Raw genomic sequence first — 23499 nt, 5'->3', positions numbered from 1 at the left:
CATGCATACAAATGTGCAAACTGGATAAATCCACATGAATGTAACTATTTACAAATGAAATTACAATTGAATTTCAAGAATCTGTAAATAAGGCTGTCTGTCCTCATAAGCAAAGTAGTAAACATTGTATAAAGATACATAAAGTGAAAACTGGATACAAAATCCACAATCAATTACAAATTAAATTACAATTTCAAGAATCTGCAAATAAGGTGATCTGTCCTCATGAGCAATGTAAACAACATTGTATCATTTAGATACCGAAAGTACAATATATTGAACACTGTGCTGCTGTCATTTCCCCCTAATGATAACCTGAGATGGTGAATTATAACTCACAATGAAAATGGTTCAGGAAAGTGGGTATAGAGTAGACATGTAGAACTAGATAAGCTTATGATAAACCAGCCTTGTCTACTTATTAAGGAAAAGTGGGAGGTTCTTTTTAATGAACATTAGCTTCTCTGCTTTATCAGCCATAAGTCTGTTCCTCTTCTCATCAAGCACATGAGAGGCAGCGCTGAACAGTCTCTCGCTGTCAGTGCTTGTGATTTGATCTTACTCCGCATATTTGTCCGGGTGTTTTGATTTCAAGTGGTGGAGTAATCCCGAAGTGGTGAAAGTCTTTGCAGTTACACCCTCTCGAGAAATGTCAGCTGAACACGTTTTACAAATCGCAATCCGCGCCTCTTTCTCTGATATTTTTAAATATCTCCAAGCGCCAGACATGTTGGCTGTGAGCCAGCCGTGAGCATGGTCGCGTGCCGTGCTTTTCGCCGCGTTTTGATTACGTCATCACAACAACACGTTAGCTTACCAACGTAACCCTGTTCTCTGACATTCGGTGATATTTTTTCGGTGCTAGAACCCTTTTGGCCGAAAGCCGAAAGGGCCTTTTTAACCATTTTCGGCCGATAATTTTCGGCGGCCGAATATTCGGTGCATCCCTACACGATAGCGATATGTTATACTTCATATCTGCACAAACTAGATTTCATATAAAAGCTGATATTCCACAGATTCCAATGGTATAATTATCATCACTGTGCGACCAAAACTCAAGGCAGCGAAAGCCAGGAAAAACATTTTCGAGCCTGAGACCTGAAAAACAGGCTCGGGGCTGGCAGAGTAACCGTTGAACATCTTCTTTGGAAATAAACAGTTGTTGATTTTGGAGATGTTCTTGCTGCAGTTGGCTGGTAGCCGTTTGGCATCATTACTGTAGTGTGTGTGTGTGTGTGTGTGTGTGTGTTCTGCATTCTTAACAAATTAAGTTCATTGTTACCACTCTTGAAAAACATGTTGGAGGAAGTCTTCTTCTTGGGAACTTCATCTTAAAATATGTGAGCAGTGCATGCTGTGAGATGTGCAGCTTCCTCATCACGAAGTTACTGGGAATGTAACCAATGCAGTGAAATAATAAAGATCCAAATCACAAAATAACTTCTTAATTTGCGCTAAATCTACTTTTATTGTGGAGAAAATGCACCGAAAGTGCTGCTGCTGACAAAGTAAACTGCAGGTGAGGGGAAACAGTGCAGTGAATATGTGGTTGAATTGTAGCTTTTTATATAAATACACATCTTCAGTGTTAGTGTTAATGTTAGTGTTAGTGTTACAGTGCTTTTTGCATGTTGTCAGTCAGTCTGATAAGTTTTGTTTAGCACAATTCACCAAATAAAATGAGAATGGGGCTTTTATTCTGAAGGACTCGAAGCAGGAAGAGTGAGAGATTAGGGGAAGTGATTAGGATGGGCTGGAGTGTGTATGAGGTGTGTGTGTGAGGAGTGTTAGTGTGTGAGCTAAGTGTGAGAAGTGTGTGCAGTTTAACCCTCAGAGGACTCCAGCATGATGAAGCAGCTTCCTCTTCTTCCTCTTCTTCCTCTTCTTCTTCTCTTCAGTCTCCTGACTGGAAACTCGTCTGCCTGCACAAACGGTGAGAACACGTTCACGCTTATTCACACAACATTAAGTCATTTTGGTAATTTAATTACATCTAAAAGGCTGAGAAAACATGCAGGAGTCTGGAAACAGAATATTATTAGTCTGCTTTTTGTTGGTCATAGGGAAATGTAGAACAATATCTGAAGTAATGCATCATCAGAAGATAAGGAAAAGGAGTGCCCATTGCAACATGATTATAACCTGATCAATGTAATCAAAAAGATATCTAAAGGTCGCTTCTTATCAGTCTAAGCCATAATCATCATCTTATTTTAATAGGCCTATTCAGGTGAGATTCAGTGCTCTTGCCCTCCAACAGGAAGCAATGTAATATAACTTCTGGTAAAATGAGAGAGAGGAAAGAAATCCTACATATATGATATCAGTAATTATTGCTATGAAGACAAAGGAAGAATAATTCTAAATCACAAAATATAAATCTATTGGGATCAAAGTTTAACCTTGCATTCATCCGTCTGTGTGTGTGTGTGTGTGTGTGTGTGTGTGTGTGTGTGTGTGTGTGTGTGTGTGTGTGTGTGTGTGTGTGTGTGTGTGTGTGTGTGTGTGTGTGTGTGTGTGTGTGTGTGTGTGTGTGTGTGTGTGTGTGTGTGTGTGTGTGTGTGTGTGTGTGTGTGTGTGTGTGTGTGTGTGTGTGTGTGTGTGTGTGTGTGTGTGTGTGTGTGTGTGGCCTCTGCAGGTGAACACACTGAGTAACACATGTCTCTATCTTCCAGCTGTCAGCAAAGTGATCTCCACAGAAGGGACAGATGTTATTTTACCCTGCTCTCCCAGCACCAGAGAAAACCTCCAAAACAAACTGTTTGACTGGAAGAAGGTCGGTCAGGGAGGAGGAACTCAGCATGAAGTCTTCATGTACGATTCTGCTGTTCATTATGATGGTATTAAAGTAGGTCAGAGTGAGCAGTTTAAAGGACGAGTCTCACATTTTCAAAATGAACTGAAGCACGGAAACGCCTCCATCTTCATCAGGAAGACGAAGGTGATCGACAGTGGAAGTTACACCTGCGTTTTTCCACGTCTACAGCCTTTTCAAGAATTCTGCATTGAACTTGTTGTTGGTGAGTATTCTCATAAGAAAGTTGAAAATAAGCCTTCTTATATACAGAAATAAACAAGTCTCATGTGCATTAAATCGGCAACATTCCTTCTCCTGTGAGACAATGTTCATCTGCTCTGTCCCTGTGAAATAAACAGACACACTGTTGGATAACCATCAGCCATATTAGTCAAACAATATTTCTGTAAGGACTGACACAAACAAGCTAAATCTGAGACTGGTACTTATTTTTTTGTTTAGAATAGTTAAACCCGGGACCTGAGGTCCATTTTTATGGGGACAGCTAAAGACTCACCTTTTCCGACAGGCCTTTGGGGCGTCGGAGGAGGAGGTGGGTTTGTAGCTGTTTTTCATTGGTGTTTTATCCTATGTTTTACCTGCTGTGTTTTATGCCTTTTTATTCTACATTTTATAGTTGTACTTTGAATTGTGTATTGTGTACTGTATACTGTAAAGCACTTTGTACATTCGTGTTGAGAAGGGTGCTATATAAATCAAGTTTGACTTACTTATTTACTTAACATATTTGTGGTATAACAAGTTTCTGAGGACACACAAGAATTGTAACACACCTCTGTTTTCTTTTGCCTTTCAGATCCTATCTTAACCTCTTGAGGCTTATCACAGTTATGTACCTGTGTGCCTCTTTATATGCACCAATTTGAGCCATTTTATACATCCAAGACCAGTAGTGAATAATATGTATCCATTGTTTCACTGTAAAGTAATCCCTAAGCTTGCATGCAGTGTTTTCGTCTTCCTTGTAGCACTAACACAGGTAATGCATTGAAAGACTTAATATAGAAACTAAGACTTTTTTTTTTAATTCTCCTATTATTTCGTATTCTAAATACAGTAAATCAGTCATAATAAGGGCCATCAGGCTGATATTTACAGGATATCTACCTTAACTTGTCTTTAATGTCTGTACAAAGTTTGAAGTGGATTGACAGAAGTGGCTCTGAGATACTTTAGAAAGTGCAGTCCAGATCACCTCCAGCAGAGGACTCTCTAGCTCTGTTAAACTTATTTAAAGTTACCAAACAATGATAACAAATCTCTTTTTAATAATGGAAAAGTGTCCCTAAGTGTTAGATCTAACCTTAAAATGATGTTGTTAACATTTAAATTAACAATTGATATATTTAGTATCATTAAATCACGCCTCCATGAACATATAAATAACGTTTCTCTGTTATGTGGGTCTCCAAATGCCACAGACAGTCCAGCTTCCTTCACTTCCATATATGGTCAAGCAGGTAAAATAATTGGCTACAAGCTCCCCGTGTTTTCAGAATGCTGGCTTACCATTGGATGGAAGTAGCTGTCAATAAGAAACACATGGCGCGCACGTCAAGGAGCTCGCCTGTGATTGGCTGATTGAGTTAAAGGTACGTTATGGACGTCACTTTAATTCGTAGAAAGATGCTGATTGGTTCATTTTGTTCGGGGGCGTGAACTGATTTCAGAGATAGCGAACATCATTGGTTGAATACTTTGTCAATACTTTAAATTGACAGAAATAAAGTTGTTTTGAAAGTTTGACGTGCGGAGCTAAAACTCAACGAGGGACACAAATGACTTTTATTCTCGATTATTTTGTCTGACGGTGAAACTACAATGTGGTAATTGTAATCGGTTGACTTTTTTACTGTAAAACGAGCCTCCATTTGTCTATAAATGTGTGTTTTGGGAGCTTTAAACACATTTTAACAGCGGCTAGACATGACAAACGGTTAGTAGCTAACGATTTACTGACGTAAAGTAAAACGCGGCGGTTTACATGTCCTTCATTCTGTAATTACGCAGTTAAATTTGTGGAAAAGACGAACATTTAAGCTTTCAAACAAGTTACAATTTGTTTATTAGGACTTATATAGTAATATGAAATTATTTAGTTTATCTATTTATTCGTATTTACACGTAAATCTCGGGTCGTCTGCAACCTCCGCGCTTTATAACGTTAAAGGACAGAACAGAGGAAAAGATCAAAGGTGAGTCCTTTATCTGAAGAGTAGTGGATGGCCTCATTACACATCATTAAAATGGGAACATGTTAAATACATGCAATAGTCTTGGTTCCTGCACATTTGAATCATAGACTTGATTTGTAAAAAATACCTTTTTATTTTCTGAATTTTGAATATTCAGACACATTAATTATTTAATGTTTTTTTATCCATTTGTATAAAGTTAGTTTGTCCAGCACATTGAGAAACCACATTACAAAGACACTTAGTTGACAGTTCATTTGATACAACCATAATATGCAACCTACAGTGTGTGGTGTACATTTCTATGAATTAACCTATTCATGGAAGGAGACAGAATAATAGAAACACCTGTCAGCTTATTGCCATACAATTCATAACAACATCATTTGACAATATATTGATTCAGGTTGTACAGTTCATGTTCTTCTGCTACTCTAAATAAGTGTACAGTTGTAAAAGGCCATTTCTTTTGAAAGGAAGTTATAATTATTTGACATTTCATGGGCTATATAACAATGCTGAGAGGTGTTGAGATGGTATTTTGTGCTTTATAGATTTTAATCGTCATTTACATCAATTTGAAATCCGGTGAACGTTTTTCATATATTATTGTCATACCTTGTTCCACAGGTGCATCTCCAAAACCATCTGTCACATCATTAAAGGCAACAAAGGACTGGGCTCAGCTGCAGTGTGAAGTTCACGGAGCTTATCCAGAACCTAAAGTGGAGTGGAGGGACAGTTCTGGAAACATGGTCCCTGCTGCAGAGCCTCAGGTCTCAGAGAGAGGAGGCAGCTACGACGTGATCCTCCAAACTACTGTGACCAAGACAGACCTGTATCAGTGTGTGGTCACTCAGGAGGAGATCAACCATCAGATTAGAGCTGAGATCCATGTATACATCGGGGGTAAGATTCTTCCTCATACATTTGTATTGAAATAATTGATAATTTAGCTGTTTTGTGTTTTCAACAAATGGTTTGCTTGTGATCTCACAGAAATCAGCAGAAGTTAAAACCACAGACTGAATCAAACACTTGATAAAACAGGCTTTTAAATAAAGAACAGGACAGACATATATAACTAAACTGTAATATCTCACATGGAGGAAGGTGAACACAATGTCTAACCTCACACAACACATTTCATTTAATTTTAAGATGAATCGTTTTAGGATAATACATTTAGCATAAAAAGTTAAAGAACATGTTTTCTGTAAATGTGCTTCTGTCATGAGTCAGAAATAACGTTTACGGATTTCCTTATGCTCTCATCTTTAACCGTGTATATGTACATAAATCACATGCTAATATGTTAATGTGTCTCATCGTTGTATGATTCCTATCTCCTGAGGACCTGCAGGATGGAGTCAGAACAAACGTCCTTACAGGGACAATCACGTTTATCGTATCTTAAATCTGCGTTCACATGTTTAACTATAAACAGCTCTGTGCTGACTTTGTGTTTCTGTTGCCGAGTCGAGTGCTGTGATGAAACTTCAAATTATTTCAACTTTGACCTTGTTTACCGCTGACCTTTCGATGCACAACCAATCAGAACAGCTGTACTAAGAGGCACAAGCTATCAGAGGTAGGGCTGTGCATCTTCACTGGTCTCACGATTTGATTCGATTACGATTATCCTGTCTTCGACTCAATTCGATATCCCGATGCATCACGATTCATACCAATGCGTTGCATCCTCGATTTCTATATTACTGCACATGGCTTATTTTTCATCAATGCATACATGCAGTAAATACATATGAACTCTCTTTTTATTATTTAGAAAGTGCTTCAGAAATCAATAACATAAATGAATTGTATAGGTCTAGCCTCCCTATATCTGTGTGTGAAGTTGTTCCATCCTCAAAAACAAAAAAAATAATGCTTCTGCAGTCTAGCTGCAGCTTCTAGCAACAGTCTTCTGTTAAAAAAAGGACACTGAATGTGGCATCACACACAGGACTTGAGTCCGAACACAGCAGACAACAGAGTATTTACAATAGCATATAAAAACAAAAATACTGCATGGTGCACACTTACATTCTCTGTCTTACTGTTTACATAAATCCCATGAATGTATGAGATTAAGTTAGCTTCATTATATCTCAGTGATTAAGTGAATAATAAAGTTTCTATCAGGTTACTATCAGCCTGTCACTCATTATTTTCAGTGAGGGGGCGGGGTTTGGAGGAACGGAGAGGAGACGGTGATCGCGGAAGCTTTTTTCCTCCTGCTTTCACAAACTTTACACACGTACAGTGGGGCAAAAAAGTATTTAGTCAGCCACCAATTGTGCAAGTTCTCCCACTTAAAAAGATGAGAGGCCTGTAATTTTCATCCTAGGTACACCTCAACTATGAGAGACAGAATGAGAACAAAAATCCAGAAAATGACTGTCTGATTTTTAAAGAATTTATTTGCAAATGATGGTGGAAAATAAGTATTTGGTCAACTACAAACCAACAAGATTTCTGGCTCTCACAGACCTGTAACTTCTTCTTTCAGAGCCTCCTCTGTCCTCCACTTGTTAACTTTATTAATGGCACCTGTTTGAACTCGTTGTCAGTATAAAAGACACCTGTCCACAACCTCAAACAGTCACACTCCAAACTCCACTATGGCCAAGACCAAAGAGCTGTCAAAGGACACCAGAAACAAACTTGTAGACCTGCACCAGGCTGGGAAGACTGAATCTGCAATAGGTAAGCAGCTTGGTGTGAAGAAATCAACTGTGGGAGCAATTACTAGAAAATGGAAGACATACAAGACCACTGATAATCTCCCTCGATCTGGGGCTCCACGCAAGATCTCACCCCGTGGGGTCAAAATGATCACAAGAACGGTGAGCAAAGATCCCAGAACCACACGGGGGGACCTAGTCAGTGACCTGCAGAGAGCTGGGACCAAAGTAACAAAGGCTACCATCAGTAACACACTACGCCGCCAGGGACTCAAATCCTGCAGTGCCAGACGTGTCCCCCTGCTTAAGCCAGTACATGTCCAGGCCCGTCTGAAGTTTGCTAGAGAGCATTTAGATGATCCAGAAGAGGATTGGGAGAAGGTCTTTCAGCATGACAATGATCCCAAACACACCGCCCGGGCAACGAAGGAGTGGTTTCGTAAGAAGCATTTCAAGGTCCTGGAGTGGCCTAGCCAGTCTCCAGATCTCAAACCCATAGAAAATCTTTGGAGGGAGTTGAAAGTCTGTGTTGCCCAGCGACAGCCCCAAAACATCACTGCTCTAGAGGAGATCTGCATGGAGGAATGGGCCAAAATACCAGCAACAGTGTGAAAACCTTGTGAAGACTTACAGAAAACGTTTGACCTCTGTCATTGCCAACAAAGGGTAAATAACAAAGTATTGAGATGAACTTTTGTTATTGACCAAATACTTATTTTCCACCATAATTTGCAAATAAAGTCTTTAAAAATCAGACCATGTGATTTTCTAGATTTTTTTTTTCTCATTTTGTCTCTCATAGTTGAGGTATACCGAGGATGAAAGTTACAGGCCTCTCATCTTTTTAAGTGGGAGAACTTGCACAATTGGTGGCTGACTAAATACTTTTTTGCCCCACTATATATATCGTCTGAAAATTGCTTGAGGACATTCATACTCTGCAATCCAAGACTTAATTAAATCCACCAAAAACCTAACATGATTGTAACGCGATTATTTTTGAAAAACATAAGTCTGTGTGTCTGAGCCGCAGCGACCCGGAGTGATTCAGAGCGGGTCTTTCTGCTGTTGGTTCTGGACTGGTGTTCTTGTGTTGGTGGATAAAGCAGACTGCTCCGTGTGTGGTGTCGCTGTGCCGCTGTCACGTCTGTTCCCTGATCTCTGCGTCACCGACCGATTTGATATTAAAGTGACAGAAAAAAAAACGTTATAGTAAAGCCGTGGCCGAAAAATCAGGAAGCAACATAACTACGCTATAATCGATTATCTTCCGTCACTGCATCGATACCGAATCGTCCACGTCCGCATCGCAATGCATCGTAGAAACGATTATTTTCAACACCCCTAATCAGAGGAGGAAAATTAGAAACTGAACTTTAAATAGCTTTTTTCACCACAAGGCTCAGCGGCCAAGTATGAGATACTGTCAGATAATGATGGGATGGGAAACTGAGTCTTTTACTGTCAGGGCTTCATGTGTTTTTATTTCATCTTAAACATGATCTAACAACCATTTCCAAGACAATAAATGAGCAAACAACATCAAAATGTCATTTATAAAGCTGTATATCATCTATTGTTTCTGTTATGTTCCCAGGTGCAGCTTCAGAGCCGTATGTCACATCACTTGAGGAAACAAAGGACTGGTCTCTGCTTCAGTGTTTAGTTCGAGGAGCTTTTCCAAAACCTAAAGTGGAGTGGCAGGACAGTTCTGGAGAAGTGCTTCCTGCTGCAGAGCCTCAGGTCTCAGAGAGAGGAGGCAGCTTCTACATCACTCTCAACGCTACTGTGACCAAAACAGACCTCTATCAGTGTGTGGTCACTCAGGAGGAGATCAACCATCAGAGTAGAGCTGAGATATCTGTCTATATCAGCGGTGAGTAACACGTTCAAATATTTAAATGTGTCTTCAGTCTGAACACAGAGTGAATATCCTCTCTGCTCCAGATGTTGTGATGAAGACACACACACACACACACACACACACACACACACACACACACACACACACACACACACACACACACACACACACACACACACTGTAAACCACTACAACAGCTCCACTCTCAGACCCAATGGAGACAAACAGGAACTCTGAGTTCAGTCTGAATTCTTAGAAACATGTTGGTCATTGATCACTGAGACGTTCTCCAGCTGAGAGGAAACATTACCAATAAATGATGTGTGTTTAGTTTCCAGTGTTTCCTCTCTTATTGTTCCCAATCACTCTGACATGCTTTCTTTTGTATTTTAGGAGAAGAATCAGAGAGGAGCTCAGGTTAGTCCTGATTTTAACTAATCTAATATTTAACTTTAAGCTCACCAAACTATAACTGTGTTAGACTGTATTCTCTGTGAGTGTGTGTGTAGAGCTCTGAGTCTTTCCCTCAGTGTGTCCACGTGTCCTCAGAGCAGAATCTCTACATGTTCTTTATAGAGTTTTCTGAATGAGTGAAAGTGTACTTGTGTCTGGAGGCTCTGCTGCAGAAACCCAGAGTGAGTTTCCCTCTGGAGAAACATCAGGATGTGAATCTGCTCTTCACTGAGCTGCAGTCAGGGAGGAGGACGTTCTGTAGTTCAGGAGGAGCAGCAGAACCTCTCTGTAGAAACACTCAGAGTTCACTTTAGTCTTTAGAGAATCAGCAAACTAGCATCACATGTTAGAAGATGATCCCATGTCTAAATGTGTCAGATCAAAGGGAATATATCTGATTAATTCATGCAGTAAAATATAGAATTTTTCTCTCCGACATGTATTTGAGAATAACTTATAAATACTCTAAATTGATAAAATCATACAGTGACATCATCGGTTTTGCTTTAATTTGTTCCCTCCTTCAGAAGTAACCAATCAGCTCCTTCCCTTGAAAAACCCTTAAAATAAAGGAAAAGGAAACATTAAAAATAAGTGAAAAGATTAATTAATTAATAAAGAAAAGGATCAAAAACTATGAATATATATATAATATTGCTTTTCTATTCGGGGGGGAGTGTTTAAAGGTCACTCAAATAATCTGCAATTTCTTCTAGAAGAGATTCACAGAGTGCTCAGAGTGCGTTTATTTTAAGTTTGATAAATAACACCAGATTGAACATTTCCCCCTGAAGTGATTTCTGTTCTAGCTCCTGATGAAATCCTTGTAGGCATTTGTTGCCACCACAATAATAACAAACGTTAGACGCTTTTATCCAAAGCGACTCACATACATTCAATACTGTGGACAATCCCCACAGGAGCAGTTTGGGGTGAAGTGTCTCAGCGACACAACGACATGCTGACTGCAGTGTTTCCCTTTTGTCTTCTGTTTCAGATCCCTCCGGTGGATTTTCAGTTGCTGGAACTCTCTGCATTTTTGTATTTGTTGTTGTTTTTGTTGTTTGTATTGTTGTTGCTGTGCTTGTATGCACTGGTCACATCACCCTAAAATGTAACAAAGGTAAGTGTCTCATTTTATAGTTTTGACAGTAGTGTTATATTCTCTTCCCTGAAGTCAGGAGGGATCTTCTTGAATATATTTCTGTTTTCCTTCCAGTCGGGAAAAAGGGGAACGCTTCCTCCTCCAAAAGCCCTGCTGCAAAATCTGAAACGGATCAACTGGATCCAGCCTAGTGACTGAGTCATAAAGGTATCCAGGTTCACCTGTGCTGAAGTGTGTGTGTTAAACTACACTGAGGCTGTGGCTTGTGGTTCATGGGTAAAACATAATATATTGTAACCAGGGGTTAAATTGGGATTTGATATGTGGGGGGGGCTCAGTTTGAAGGTGCGACAGGGGGGGGGGTGTTGTCGGCCGCCAGCGCACCAGGCCGTCGACGTCCAGCCGATCTGTGATTCTCCCGAACACACAGCTGGCCAGCGGCCCACCAAAGGCAGCGGCTCACCGGGATAAATCAGACTCTCCCGATGGCCAATCCGTGACTCCCCTCGGGTGAACTGCCTCCCCTGACTGCACGTCGCTGACACACCACTGCAGTGCAGACTCTCTGCACAGAGGAGCAGCGGAGTCCGGGCGATGCTACTCCTCCAAGGAAGAGACACATGTTCACTAAGCCGAAAAAAACGATATCCTGTCACAGTGATCTGCTATTTTAAAGTAAAGTCAACACATATCGACCCTAAATAAAGTCTATATTAAGAACGAGAAAAGTTTTAACGTATATATCGTTTTTTGTAAACATATATGACAAATGTGCGAGGGAGATGACGTCAGAGCATCGTCCTATGGGCCGGGCCTTAGCCCCGGACAGCCCAGGCCCAATTTAACCCCTGGTTGTAACACCTGAATATTTTAAACAAACAGAAATACATTTCAAACTCAAAAAGATATTAAGAAGGAGAAAACAGAAAAGAGGAAGTTTCCTGTAATGCTGACAGATTATTAATGAGTCATTCCTTAAAGAGAGAATTTCATTAATAGTTTTTCTCCTTCCACAAAAAACACTTGAAATCGAGGAGGACGGTTTCTTACGAAGTGTTTTTAAGGAACTTTTTTTCTCTAATTTGGAAAGGAAGTATCCTTGAATATCGGGTTGTTATGTTTTATGTTTTATATTTTTATATTTATTGATTAATTCCAGGTTACAGTAATTTATTTGTAATCAAATTTAGATCCTTAATGAATAAATGTAGCTATAGAGAAACTGATGGAAATGTGAAAAATGATGAGATAGCAGAGCAGGTTATTAGTCAAAATAATTTACAAGACTTTGTAGTTTGACCAAAACGTAATCAATATAATCTAAACTTGAAAAACTTTCAGTAGTTTTTGTGTAAATTATTGTTAATTAGTTGCATAAAATCAGGTAATCCTGTATAAAGCAACATTAAGATTCTGATCCTCAGCTGTGAAACACATGCAGCATGCTGTCAGTTCATCCTCAGCTCCTGTCCTTCAGAGAGTGAACGGATGAATGAGGACATTTTAACAGCTCCATAGTTGTAGTCCATAAACAGCTCCATATTTGTAGTCCTTTAACAGCTCCATAGTTGTAGTCCTCTAACAGCTCCATAGTTGTAGTCCTTTAACGGCTCCATAGTTGTAGTCCTTTAACAGCTCCATAGTTGTAGTCCTCTAACAGCTCCATAGTTGTAGTCCTTTAACGGCTCCATAGTTGTAGTCCTTTAACAGCTCCATAGTTGTATTCCTTTAACAGCTCCATAGTTGTAGTCCTTTAACAGCTCCATAGTTGTAGTCCTTTAACAGCTCCATAGTTGTAGTCCTCTAACAGCTCCATAGTTGTAGTCCTTTAACAGCTCCATAGTTGTAGTCCTTTAACAGCTCCATAGTTGTAGTCCTCTAACAGCTCCATAGTTGTAGTCCTTTAACGGCTCCATAGTTGTAGTCCTTTAACAGCTCCATAGTTGTAGTCCTTTAACAGCTCCATAGTTGTAGTCCTCTAACAGCTCCATAGTTGTAGTCCTTTAACGGCTCTATAGTTGTAGTCCTTTAACAGATGCTCTCCTGCTGCTTGTAGTTCTTAAAGGATGTTGAGACGGCATTAACAGAAACTCTCTGATCTGAAGCTGCTGTCTCGCTGTAAAGAAATGTTCTCTGAAGCTGGAATATAATGTGACTTCTTTTATATTTTTTTATTGACATTGTTTGTTACGAGCTTGTTGTTTGTGATGTTCTTAAAGTGCTAATCCAAAGTATATCAGCTGATTGATGACCTGCTGTTACTGTGATGCTTGAACTGTTTTGATCTGAAAGCTCCTTTATGATGTTCTCTGATGCTCTGCAGGGTTTCTATGCTGTCATTAAACTGTACCATTTATATCCAAATGTTTGAATAAAACATGAAACAAGTCAATCTGTGTGTTTGGACTTATATTTGTTGCATAGATGCACTTTAATGAAAGTTTTTATACTTGTTTTACTTATCATTTGTGAGCATTTTACGACTTTATTAAATAAGTTGGTAGAGAGATGACAGGAAACTTAAGAGAGGTGAAACACACTGTAAACAGGTTGTTTAACAGACACAGCATAATAACTAATAATAAAGGGTATTTGTATTTATATAGCACTAAAGATACAAGAGACTAAGCTCAAAGTGCTCAAAGAAACACATTACAAATAAATAGTTAATACAGTTGTAAAAAAGATGATACATAGACTTGTGAAAGTAGATAAAGAATACATTAAGAGAGATATAATTGAGAATTACTAAAACTAAATTAAATTAAAAAGGGACATTACTTATCAGGCATTCATTTTTCTAATTCAGGTTTTCCCCTCACATAACTTTACTTACTAAATATTTGTTTTAAAAATAGTTTAAGATATAACATGGTTTTATCCTGATTTCACATCAACATCAGTACACTTTCTAAATGTAGTGTACATGTTTCTTTATGTTATCAGCGGTAGATTGCTGGATGGCTGCTCCTCTGTTACTCTGTTCTTATTCAACGGGCTGAAGTCACCGTAAGGAAGGAGTAAGAACCAGTTTTAATCTTCCTTATTTACTTAGAGCACCACGTCACCACTGAGGGACCCCCAGTCTACGCCAGGGCCCGGCGGTTGAACCCTTCCAAACTTGCAGTAGCGAAGGCGGAGTTCTCAACCATGGAACGCCTGGGTATCACCCGCTGGTCCGACAGTCCTTGGGCGTCTCCTCTGCACATCGTCCCCAAGCCTAATGGTGGTTGGCGCCCGTGTGGGGACTACCGCCGCCTCAACGACGCCACGACACCTGACCGCTACCCGGTGCCGCACATTCAGGACTTTTCGGCGCACCTGGCGGGTAGGCTCATGTTTTCTAAGGTGGACCTGGTGCGTGGATACCACCAGGTGCCCATGCATCCCCTGGACATTCCCAAAACGGCGGTGATAACGCCATTTGAATGGCGCCTGATGGATTTGGTGCTACGGGACTTAATGTTTGTGTTCGTTTACCTGGACGACATAGGCTACTCGTCGCCAGCACTTCTGAGGAGGAACACCTGTGCCACCCCCGGGCCCTTTTAACGAGGCTCAGCCAACAGGGGTTGATAATCAACCTTGCAAAGTGTCTGTTCGAGCTGTCTGAAATTGCCGGGCAGCACCCCTGCCGGCGAAGGTTGATGCTGTCGTAGCGTTTCCTCGCCCGCGCACGACCCGGTCGCTCCGGTGAGTTCCTAGGGATGGTGACCTTCTACCACTGTTTCATCGCCCGGACCGCCCACATTATGCGGCCGCTGTATGAGGCATTGAAAGGTAAGGCCCCCATCCAGGAGATTGACTGGACAGCGGAGGCAGAGGTTGCCTTTAAGGAGGTCAAGACCGCGCTGGCTCAGGCGGACCTGTTGGCGCATCCGTCACCGACGGCCCCATCTCCATTACCACAGACGCATCGGACTACACCGTCGGTGCGGTGCATGAGCAATGGGTGGAGGGCGCCTGGCAACCACTCTCCCACTTTCCTACATCTCGGAGTTCACCACGGATATCCAGCACGTGGCTGGCAAGTCGAACCTGGTCACAGATTGCCTCTCCAGGGTCGTCATCGGGGCCATCCAGTTGGGCCTCGACTATACCCGCATGGCAGCGGACCAGGTCACAGACCCCAGCGTCCAGGCCCTGAAGGGGACTGACGTGGGGTTGCGCCTGGAGGATGTGGTTTTCAGCGACGCGGGTGTTACTCTCCTGTGTGATGTCTCCACGGGCCAGCCGTGTCCAGTCATTCCCACCAGCTGGAGGCGCTCCATGTTCGAGGCGGTGCACAACCTGTCGCACCCCGGTGGTATGGTGGCTGCGAAGTTCGTCTGGCGTGGGCTCAAAAAGGACGTGAGGGCTTCGGCCGGCACGTGCGTGGCCACACAAAGGCCCCCCTGGAGCAATTCCTGGTGCCTGAGAGGAGGATTGACTACGTCAACATCGACCTAGTTGGTCCATTACCCTCATCCCAAGGTTTTACCTACCTCCTAACTATGATGGACAGGACGACCCGTTGGCCGGAGGCGGTCCCACTCGCGTCGACGGTGGCGGCTGACATAGCGCGGGCCTTCATTGCGACTGTCGTTTCGGCACCCCTTCAGACATTTCCTCAGAACGGCGTTCCAGAGCTCAGACGAACAGTTCACGTCCGAGCTCCAAGGCTCCGAGCTCCAAAGCCTTTGCTCAGATCCCCACTGCTCAGCACGGCACTCAGGTGTCCCGGGTTCCCGTGGGGCTTTGCTCGGCGATGCACGTGTTCACCCGGCACGGTGCTCACAGAGGCCCCCTCCAGCCCCCTTACGACGGGCCTTTCCGGGTCTTGGAACACGGGGGCAAGCACTTTGTGGTCGACCTGGGTGGCAAGGCCGACACGTCTCGGTGGACCGGGTTAAGGCTGCTCACCTGGACTTGGACTAGCTGGTGGTGCTGGCACGGCCTCCGCGACGGGGCCGCCCCCCGGCCTTGACACCTGTCACCAAATTGGGGCCTGCGGTTCCGTTCCCACCTCTCCCCTCGGCCGCCCCGGCTCCCATTCTCCGGAGTCATGGTGGTCGGCCTGTTGTTCCTCCCCGCCGCTCGGACTTTGTGTATGGGTGAATTCTGGGGGGCTCGTGTGGTGGAACCTTACGGGACATTCACTGTGGTATATAGTGTGTGTTGCACCCCGGACCGGTTAGAGAGTGTACCTGGTGGTTGTTATCATTCTAGCTTGAGTAGCATGTATGCAAGTTATTCTTCCCTTCTGTAAACCTAATGGAAAATAAAGTGTGGAGTTCCATACTCAACACGCCGCCTCCGACTCCCATTCATCGGCTCGACAGCAGTGAATATGTGGTTGAATTGTAGTTTTTTTATATAATACACATATTCAGTGATAGTGTTAAAGTGCTTTTTGTATTTTGTCAGTCAGTCTGTTGTTTTGCAGAATTCACCAAATAAAATGAGGACGGGGCTTTTATTCTGAAGGACTCGAAGCAGGAAGTGATGCAGAAACCTCTAGAAGACTTTCTATTTTGCGCATGTGAGAGATTATGGGAAGTGAATGGGATGGGCTGGAGTGTGTGTGAGGAGTGTGTGCAGTTTAACCCTCAGAGGACTCCAGCATGATGAAGCAGCTTCTTCCTCTTCCTTTTCTTCCTCTTCTTCCTCTTCTTCCTCTTCTTCTTCTCTTCAGTCTCCTGACTGGAAACTCGTCTGCCTGCACAAACGGTGAGAACACTTACACTCTTATTCACACAACATTACGTCATTTTGGTAATTTAATTACATATAAAAGGCTTAAAAAAACATGCAGGAGTCTGGAGACAGAATATTATTAGTCTGCTTTTTATTGGTTTTAGGGAAATGTAGAACAATATCTAAAGTAATGCATCATCAGAAGAAGGCCTATAAGGAAAAGGAGTGCCCATTGCAACATGATTATAACCTGATCAATATAATAAATAAGATATCTAAAGGTCGCTTCTTATCAGTCTAAGCCATAATCATCATCTTATTGTAAGAGGCCTTTATATTGCTAGTGCTCTCATAAAAACACCATTAAGGGATTTCTTTACACAAAAACATGTATGGATCTTTATAAAATAAATAAAGTATTCAGCTGAGATTCAGTGTTCTTGTCCTCCAATAGGATTCAATGTAATATCATTTCTGGTAAAATGGGAGAGATGATAGAAATCCTACATATATCATCAGGAAGTATTGCTTTGAAGACAGAGGAAGAATAATTCTTCATCACAAAATATAAAACTATCGGGATCAATGTTGAACCTTGCATGTACAGTTAATATTATTTTTTCCCAGGTTCAGGTGTTAGCTAGAGGCTTGGAAAAACATTTTAACCTGCTCTGATTTTACTTAAATCAGCACCGCTAAGCTAAAACCGTCTAATGACCTATTAAATGTTGCATATCATATCTTCTTATTGTTTTCTTAGAAAGGTGCACCTTCATATTCAGATGACAATCAGTGTGTGTTTGGAAAATACTGAATGTCCTCTTCCAATGAGAGTAACATGATAACAAAGGTATCCCAACTGTAGCTGTGAACATGACAGGATGTGTGATTACCTAGAAGAGCATCAGGACTGTTTGAGGCATATGATAGCTATGTGATTAACATGATGATTCAGCCTCTATGGAGAGAGACATATGACAAGCATGCTCATTTCTGACGTGGAGCTAATCTGAAGTAAACATTGAATACTGCTTTCTATTCCTCCATCTTGTGACTGTGTAACTCCCTCTCTTGGATATCAGCATGTGAAGGACACTGTTCAGGAACTAGTTGATGCTCTGTATGTGATGAGTACTTCCATTCTGGAGAGGATCACAGATACATGGATCCTGAGATTCAAGCTCAAGCCGGGGACCATTTTTCTAACAGTGTTTTAGGATATTTAGGTCGTCGTTTCTTTGAATCCGATCCATTTAATCCAGATCTAAAATGTATAAAACTCTGACTTGTTATCAAACTGCTCATAAACTGGTGTGTGTGTGTGTGTGTGTGTGTGTGTGTGTGTGTGTGTGTGTGTGTGTGTGTGTGTGTGTGTGTGTGTGTGTGTGTGTGTGTGTGTGTGTGTGTGTGTGTGTGTGTGTGTGTGTGTGTGTGTGTGTGTGTGTGTGTGTGTGTGTGTGTGTGTGTGTGTGTGTGTGTGTGTGTGTGTGTGTGTGTGTGTGTGTGTGTGTGTGTGTGTGTGTGTGTGTGTGTGTGTGTGTGTGTGTGTGTGTGTGTGTGTGTGTGTGTGTGTGTGAACACACTGAGTAACACATGTCTCTATCTTCCAGCTGTCAGCAAAGTGATCTCCACAGAAGGGACAGATGTTATTTTACCCTGCTCCCCCAGCACCAGAGAAAACCTCCAAAACAAACTGTTTGACTGGAAGAAGGTCGGTCAGGGAGGAGGAACTCAGCACGAAGTCTTCATGTACGATTCTGCTGTTCATTATGACCGTCATTCAGGTCAGAGTGAGCAGTTTAAAGGACGAGTCTCTCATTTTCAAAATGAACTGAAGCACGGAAACGCCTCCATCTTCATCAGGAAGACGAAGGTGATCGACAGTGGAAGTTACACCTGCGTTTTTCCACGTCAGCCTCGTGAAGAATTCTGCATTGAGCTCATTGTTGGTGAGTGGTGAGACAATGTTCCTCTGCTCTGTCCCTGTTAAATAAACGGACACACTGTTGGATAACCATCAGCCATATTAGTGAAACATGTTCTCATGTTACTGTCCAGCAGACCCTGTTTCTGTAAGGACTGACACAAACAAGCTAAATCTGAGATGGTGCTTCTTCTTAAGATTAAGATAGTACATATTTGTTGTATAACACGTTTCTGAGGACAGCTGATAATATCATCCAAGAATTGTAACACACTCCTGTTTTTTTTCCCTTTCAGATCCTATCTTAACCTCTTGAGGCTTATCACAGTTATGCACATGTATGCCTCTTTATATGCTCCAATTTGAACCTCTTATTATTTCCAAGGCCACGAGGTACTGAAATATATCCATTTCCTCATTGTTAATTAATCTCTAAGCTTTCATGCAGTGTGTTCGTCTTCCTTGTAGCACTAACACAGGCATCGTGCTGTAGGACTTAACGGAAAAACTAAGACATTATTTGTTATTCTCCTTTTATTTCGTATTTTAAATACAGTAAATCAGTCATAATAAGAGCCATCAGGCTGATATTTACAGGAGATCTACCTTAACTTGTGTATAATGTCTGGACAAAATTTGAATTTGATTGACAGAAGTGGCTCTGAGATACTTTAGAAAGTGCAGTACAGATCACCTCCAGCAGAGGACTCTATAGCTCAGTTAAACTCATTAAAAGTTACCAAACAATAATAACAAATCTCTTTTTTATTATGAAAAAGTGTCCCCAAATGTTAGATCTAACCTTAATTTCATGTTGTTAACATTTTTATACATTTTTACATATTTATAATCATTAAATCCTGCCTCCATGAACATATAAGTAACGTTTCTCTGTTATGTGGGTCTCCTCCTGCCACAGACAGTCCAGCTACATTCACCTCCATATATGGTCAAGCAGGTAATTTAATTGGCTACAAGCTCACCTTGTTTTCAGAATGCTGGCTTACCATTGGATGAAAGTAGCTGTCAATAAGAAACATATGGTGGGCACGTCAAGGAGCTGGCCTATGATTGGCTGATTGAGTTAAAGTGCCGTTAGTGACGTCACTTTAGTTCGTAGAAAGATGCCGATTGGTTCATTATGTTCGGGGGCGTTAACTGATTTCAGAGATACCGAACATCATTGGTTGAATACTTTGTCAATACTTTAAATTGACAGAAGAAAAGTTGTTTTGGAAGTTTGACGGGAGGAGCTAAAACTAAACGAGGGACACAAATTACTTTTATTCACGTTATTTCTGACAGACGATTAAACAAAAACGAGGTACATTTAATCGGTTAACCTTTGTCCTTTAAAACGGTTAATTATTCTCCACATTTATGTGTTTTTGGGGTTTTAAATACATATTAACTTTGGCTAGACAGCATAGCCGTTAAGGAGCTAACGGTTTACTGCCGTAAAGTAACACGCGACTGTTTACATTTCAAAAAACGCAATAATTAGATTCTTAAATCCGTTGAAAAACGAAGATTTAAGGTTTAAAACGATGTATAATTTGTCTGTACTGACTTTTAGAATAACATTAAATTATGTAGTTTAGTTGTTTATTCGTTTTTATTGTAAACTGTCGGGTCGTCTGCAAGCTCCGCGCTTTATAACGTTAAAGGACAGAACAGATGAAAAGATCGCAGGTGAGTCCTGAATCTGAAGAGTAGTGGATGGTCTCATTAGACATCATTAAAATGGAAACATGTTAAATACATGCAATAGTCTTGGTTCCTGCACATTTGAATCATAGACTTGATTTGTAAAAATATCTTTTTTTTCTGAATTTGGAATATTCTGAAAAAATAACCCCAGAATTTGAGTCAGTGTTTTTATCCATTTATAAAGTTAGTGTGTCCAGCACAATGGGAAACCACATTACAAATACACTTAGATGAAAGTTCGTTTGATACACATATATACAACATAACACCTTACACCTGCAGTATGTGGTGTTATAGATACCACACATCTGTTTTGTATTAGATGAAATGTGTTTCTATGAATTAACCTATTTATGGAAATGAGACAGAATAATAGAAACACCTGTCAGCATATTGCCATACAATTCATAACAACATCATTTGACAATATATCGATTCAGGTTGTGCAGTTCATGTTCTTCTGCTACTCTAAATAAGTGTACAGTTGTAAAAGGCAATTTCTTTTGAAAGGAAGTTATACATATTTGACATTTCATGGGCTATATAACAATGCTGAGAGGTGTTGTTGATTTATTTTGTGATTTATAGATTTTAATCGTCATTTACATCAATTAGAAATCCGGTGAACGTTCTTGATATATTATTTTCATACCTTGTTCCACAGGTGCATCTCCAAAACCATCTGTCACATCACTAAAGGCAACAAAGGACTGGGCTCAGCTGCAGTGTGAAGTTCACGGAGCTTATCCAGAACCTAAAGTAGAGTGGCATGACAGTTCTGGAAACATGGTCCCTGCTGTAGAGCCTCAGGTCTCGGAGAGAGGAGGCAGCTACGACGTGATCCTCCAAACTACTGTGACCAAGACAGACCTGTATCAGTGTGTGGTCACTCAGGAGGAGATCAACCATCAGATTAAAGCTGAGATCCATGTATACATCGGGGGTAAGATTCTTCCTCATACATTTGTATTGAAATAATTGATAATTTAGCTGTTTTGTGTTTTCAACAAATGGTTTGCTTGTGATCTCATAGAAATCAGCAGAAGTTAAAACCACAGACTGAATCAAACACTTTATAAAACAGACTTTTAAATAAAGAACAGGACAGACATATATGACTTATCATCTAAACCAGCGGTCACCAACCTTTTTTAGGACGAGGGCTACTTTAAAAAAAAAAAACAAGTCGGGGGCTACTTTTACTCCTCTTTTTTTTGTTTTTTGCAGTGTATATATTTAGCACATTTGAACATTATTATATGCTTACCTTTAACCTTTGTGTGCTGTTTGGTTCTGTGGGACCCGTTTTCAGTGTTTACTAAAATAACATTTATGCAATTTAATTATTTTAACCTGCTTTATTTTGGGGGGGGACCTCACATCCTCCAGGGGAATTTTTTTTTAAATGTTGAAGTGAAATGCATCAATCTGGAGCACAAAATGAATTGATGGATACAGCTCTCAACACTCATATGAAAGGGAGTTGTATACTTTTCAATAATCCAAACATCTTTAGGATATGATCACAACCAATAACAAATCATTTCAACTTGTTTATTCTTATCTTATGTTACTTAGTTAGCATTCTATCTTTTCATTTATGCATATTTGACTAATCACTCCCCTTTTAAACAGTTTTTTAAAGGAAATTACGCCATGTGTATGTGTGCGTCAAGTGCAATAAATATATATGCAAGTTGCAACACACACACAGTAAAACTCAGGAAAATCAGCGGGAAGGTGCCACATTGCTTTTCTTCCCGACTGCAACGCCGGTCCCGCAAATCAAGCAAGAACGTGATTGGTCGATATTCATTGTGGGGGTGGGGGGAGGAGGGGTGTTAGATAGATATAGAGTTGTAGTAAGTAGATAGGGTTCGCTATGATTGAGGTTTCGTTTATGCATAGGGTAGGTTCTTTTAATTACATTTCCTTTTTTTTTTGTGTATTTTATACATTTTGGATTTGCTTGGCGAGCTATTTGTAGAACATGCCCGGCGGGCGACTCACGTTGCCCCTGCGGGCGACTAAGTGCCCGCGGGCACCGTGTTGGCTACCCCTGATCTAAACTGTAATATATATCTCACATGGAGGAAGGTGAACACAAAGTCTAACCTGTCACAACACATTTGATTTTTTGATTTCATTTTAAGATAAATAGTTTCAGGATAATACATTTAGCATAAAAAGTTAAAGAACATATTTTCTGTAAATGTGATTCTGTCATGAGTCAGAAATAATGTTTACGGATGATTTCCTAATGCTCTCATCTTTAACCGTGTATATGTACATAAATCACATGTTAATATGTTAATGTGTCTCATCGAAGTATGTATGATTCCTATCTCCTGAGGACCTGCAGGATGGAGTCAGAACAAACGTCCTCACAGGGACAATCACGTTTATCGTATCTTAATCTGCGTTCACATGTTTAACTATAAACAGCTCTGTGCTGACTTTGTGTTTCTGTTGTTGAGCGCTGCGATCAAACTTTAAATTATTTCAACTTTGACCTCGTTTAACTCTGACCTTTCGATGCACATCCAATCAGAACAGCTGTGCTAAGAGACACAAGCTATCAGAGGAGGAAACTCAGAAACTGTTTTCACCACAAAGCTCTGAGGACAACCTGCATTTAGAAAAGAGCAAATCATGTGAATGCAGATTAATAGTTACCAAAGTTTAAGAAGAAATGTTTGAAGTATGAGATACTGTCAGATACTGATGGGATGGGAAACTGAGTCTTTTATTGTCAGGGCTTCCTGGGTTTTGATTTAATCTTAAACATGATCTAAAAACCATTTTCAAGAAAAGAGACGAGCAGACGGCATCTAAATATTTCATTTATTAAGCTGTTTATCATCTGATGTTTCTGTGATGTTCCCAGGTGCAGCTTCAGAGCCCTCTTCAAAACCACATGTCACAATTCTTGAAGAAAAAAAGGACCGGGCGCTACTTCAGTGTGAAGTTACGGTACATCTACACTACAGGCATCAAAAAATGCTTTCAACGCTTCGCCCATTCACTTGAATGGGGTGACGTAGGAGATTTTGAATCTTCGCCG

At 40.8% G+C, this 23499-nt stretch overlaps 2 protein-coding genes across 5 annotated transcripts in view; both read left to right on the top strand.

Annotated features, from left to right (window-relative positions):
* Positions 1-233: 233 nt before the first annotated feature.
* Positions 234-23499, top strand: part of LOC307042067 (CD276 antigen homolog) — a 30161-nt gene continuing 6895 nt past the window's right edge. For 2 of the 4 annotated variants that reach the window (XR_013808985.1, XM_079685776.1), the window contains exons 1-4: positions 237-1936; positions 2679-3023; positions 5647-5925; positions 9301-9579. Coding sequence is in view for 3 of the 4 variants with exons in the window: in XM_079685776.1 (XP_079541902.1) it covers positions 1849-1936; positions 2679-3023; positions 5647-5925; positions 9301-9579 (991 nt within the window). In the remaining variant the exon portion in view is untranslated. Of the gene's footprint in view, positions 1937-2678; positions 3024-5646; positions 5926-9300; positions 9580-9960; positions 9985-11017; positions 11144-11239; positions 13518-23499 lie in introns of those variants that run through there. The other 2 variants (XM_079685774.1, XM_079685775.1) reach the window with 2 other exon arrangements.
* Positions 16700-23339, top strand: LOC307041202 (CD276 antigen homolog; the record flags this gene model as incomplete). Its single annotated transcript, XM_079684528.1, has 4 exons — positions 16700-16834; positions 18412-18750; positions 21100-21378; positions 23323-23339. Coding segments are annotated over exons 1-4 (741 nt in total), but the record flags the coding sequence as incomplete, so codon positions are not given.

The sequence above is a fragment of the Notothenia rossii genome, assembly GCF_949606895.1.
Source record: "Notothenia rossii genome assembly, chromosome: 5".
Lineage (NCBI taxonomy): Eukaryota > Metazoa > Chordata > Actinopteri > Perciformes > Nototheniidae > Notothenia > Notothenia rossii.
The sequence above is the reverse complement of the archived record's forward strand: the minus strand, read 5'-3'. Positions and strand labels throughout refer to the sequence as shown.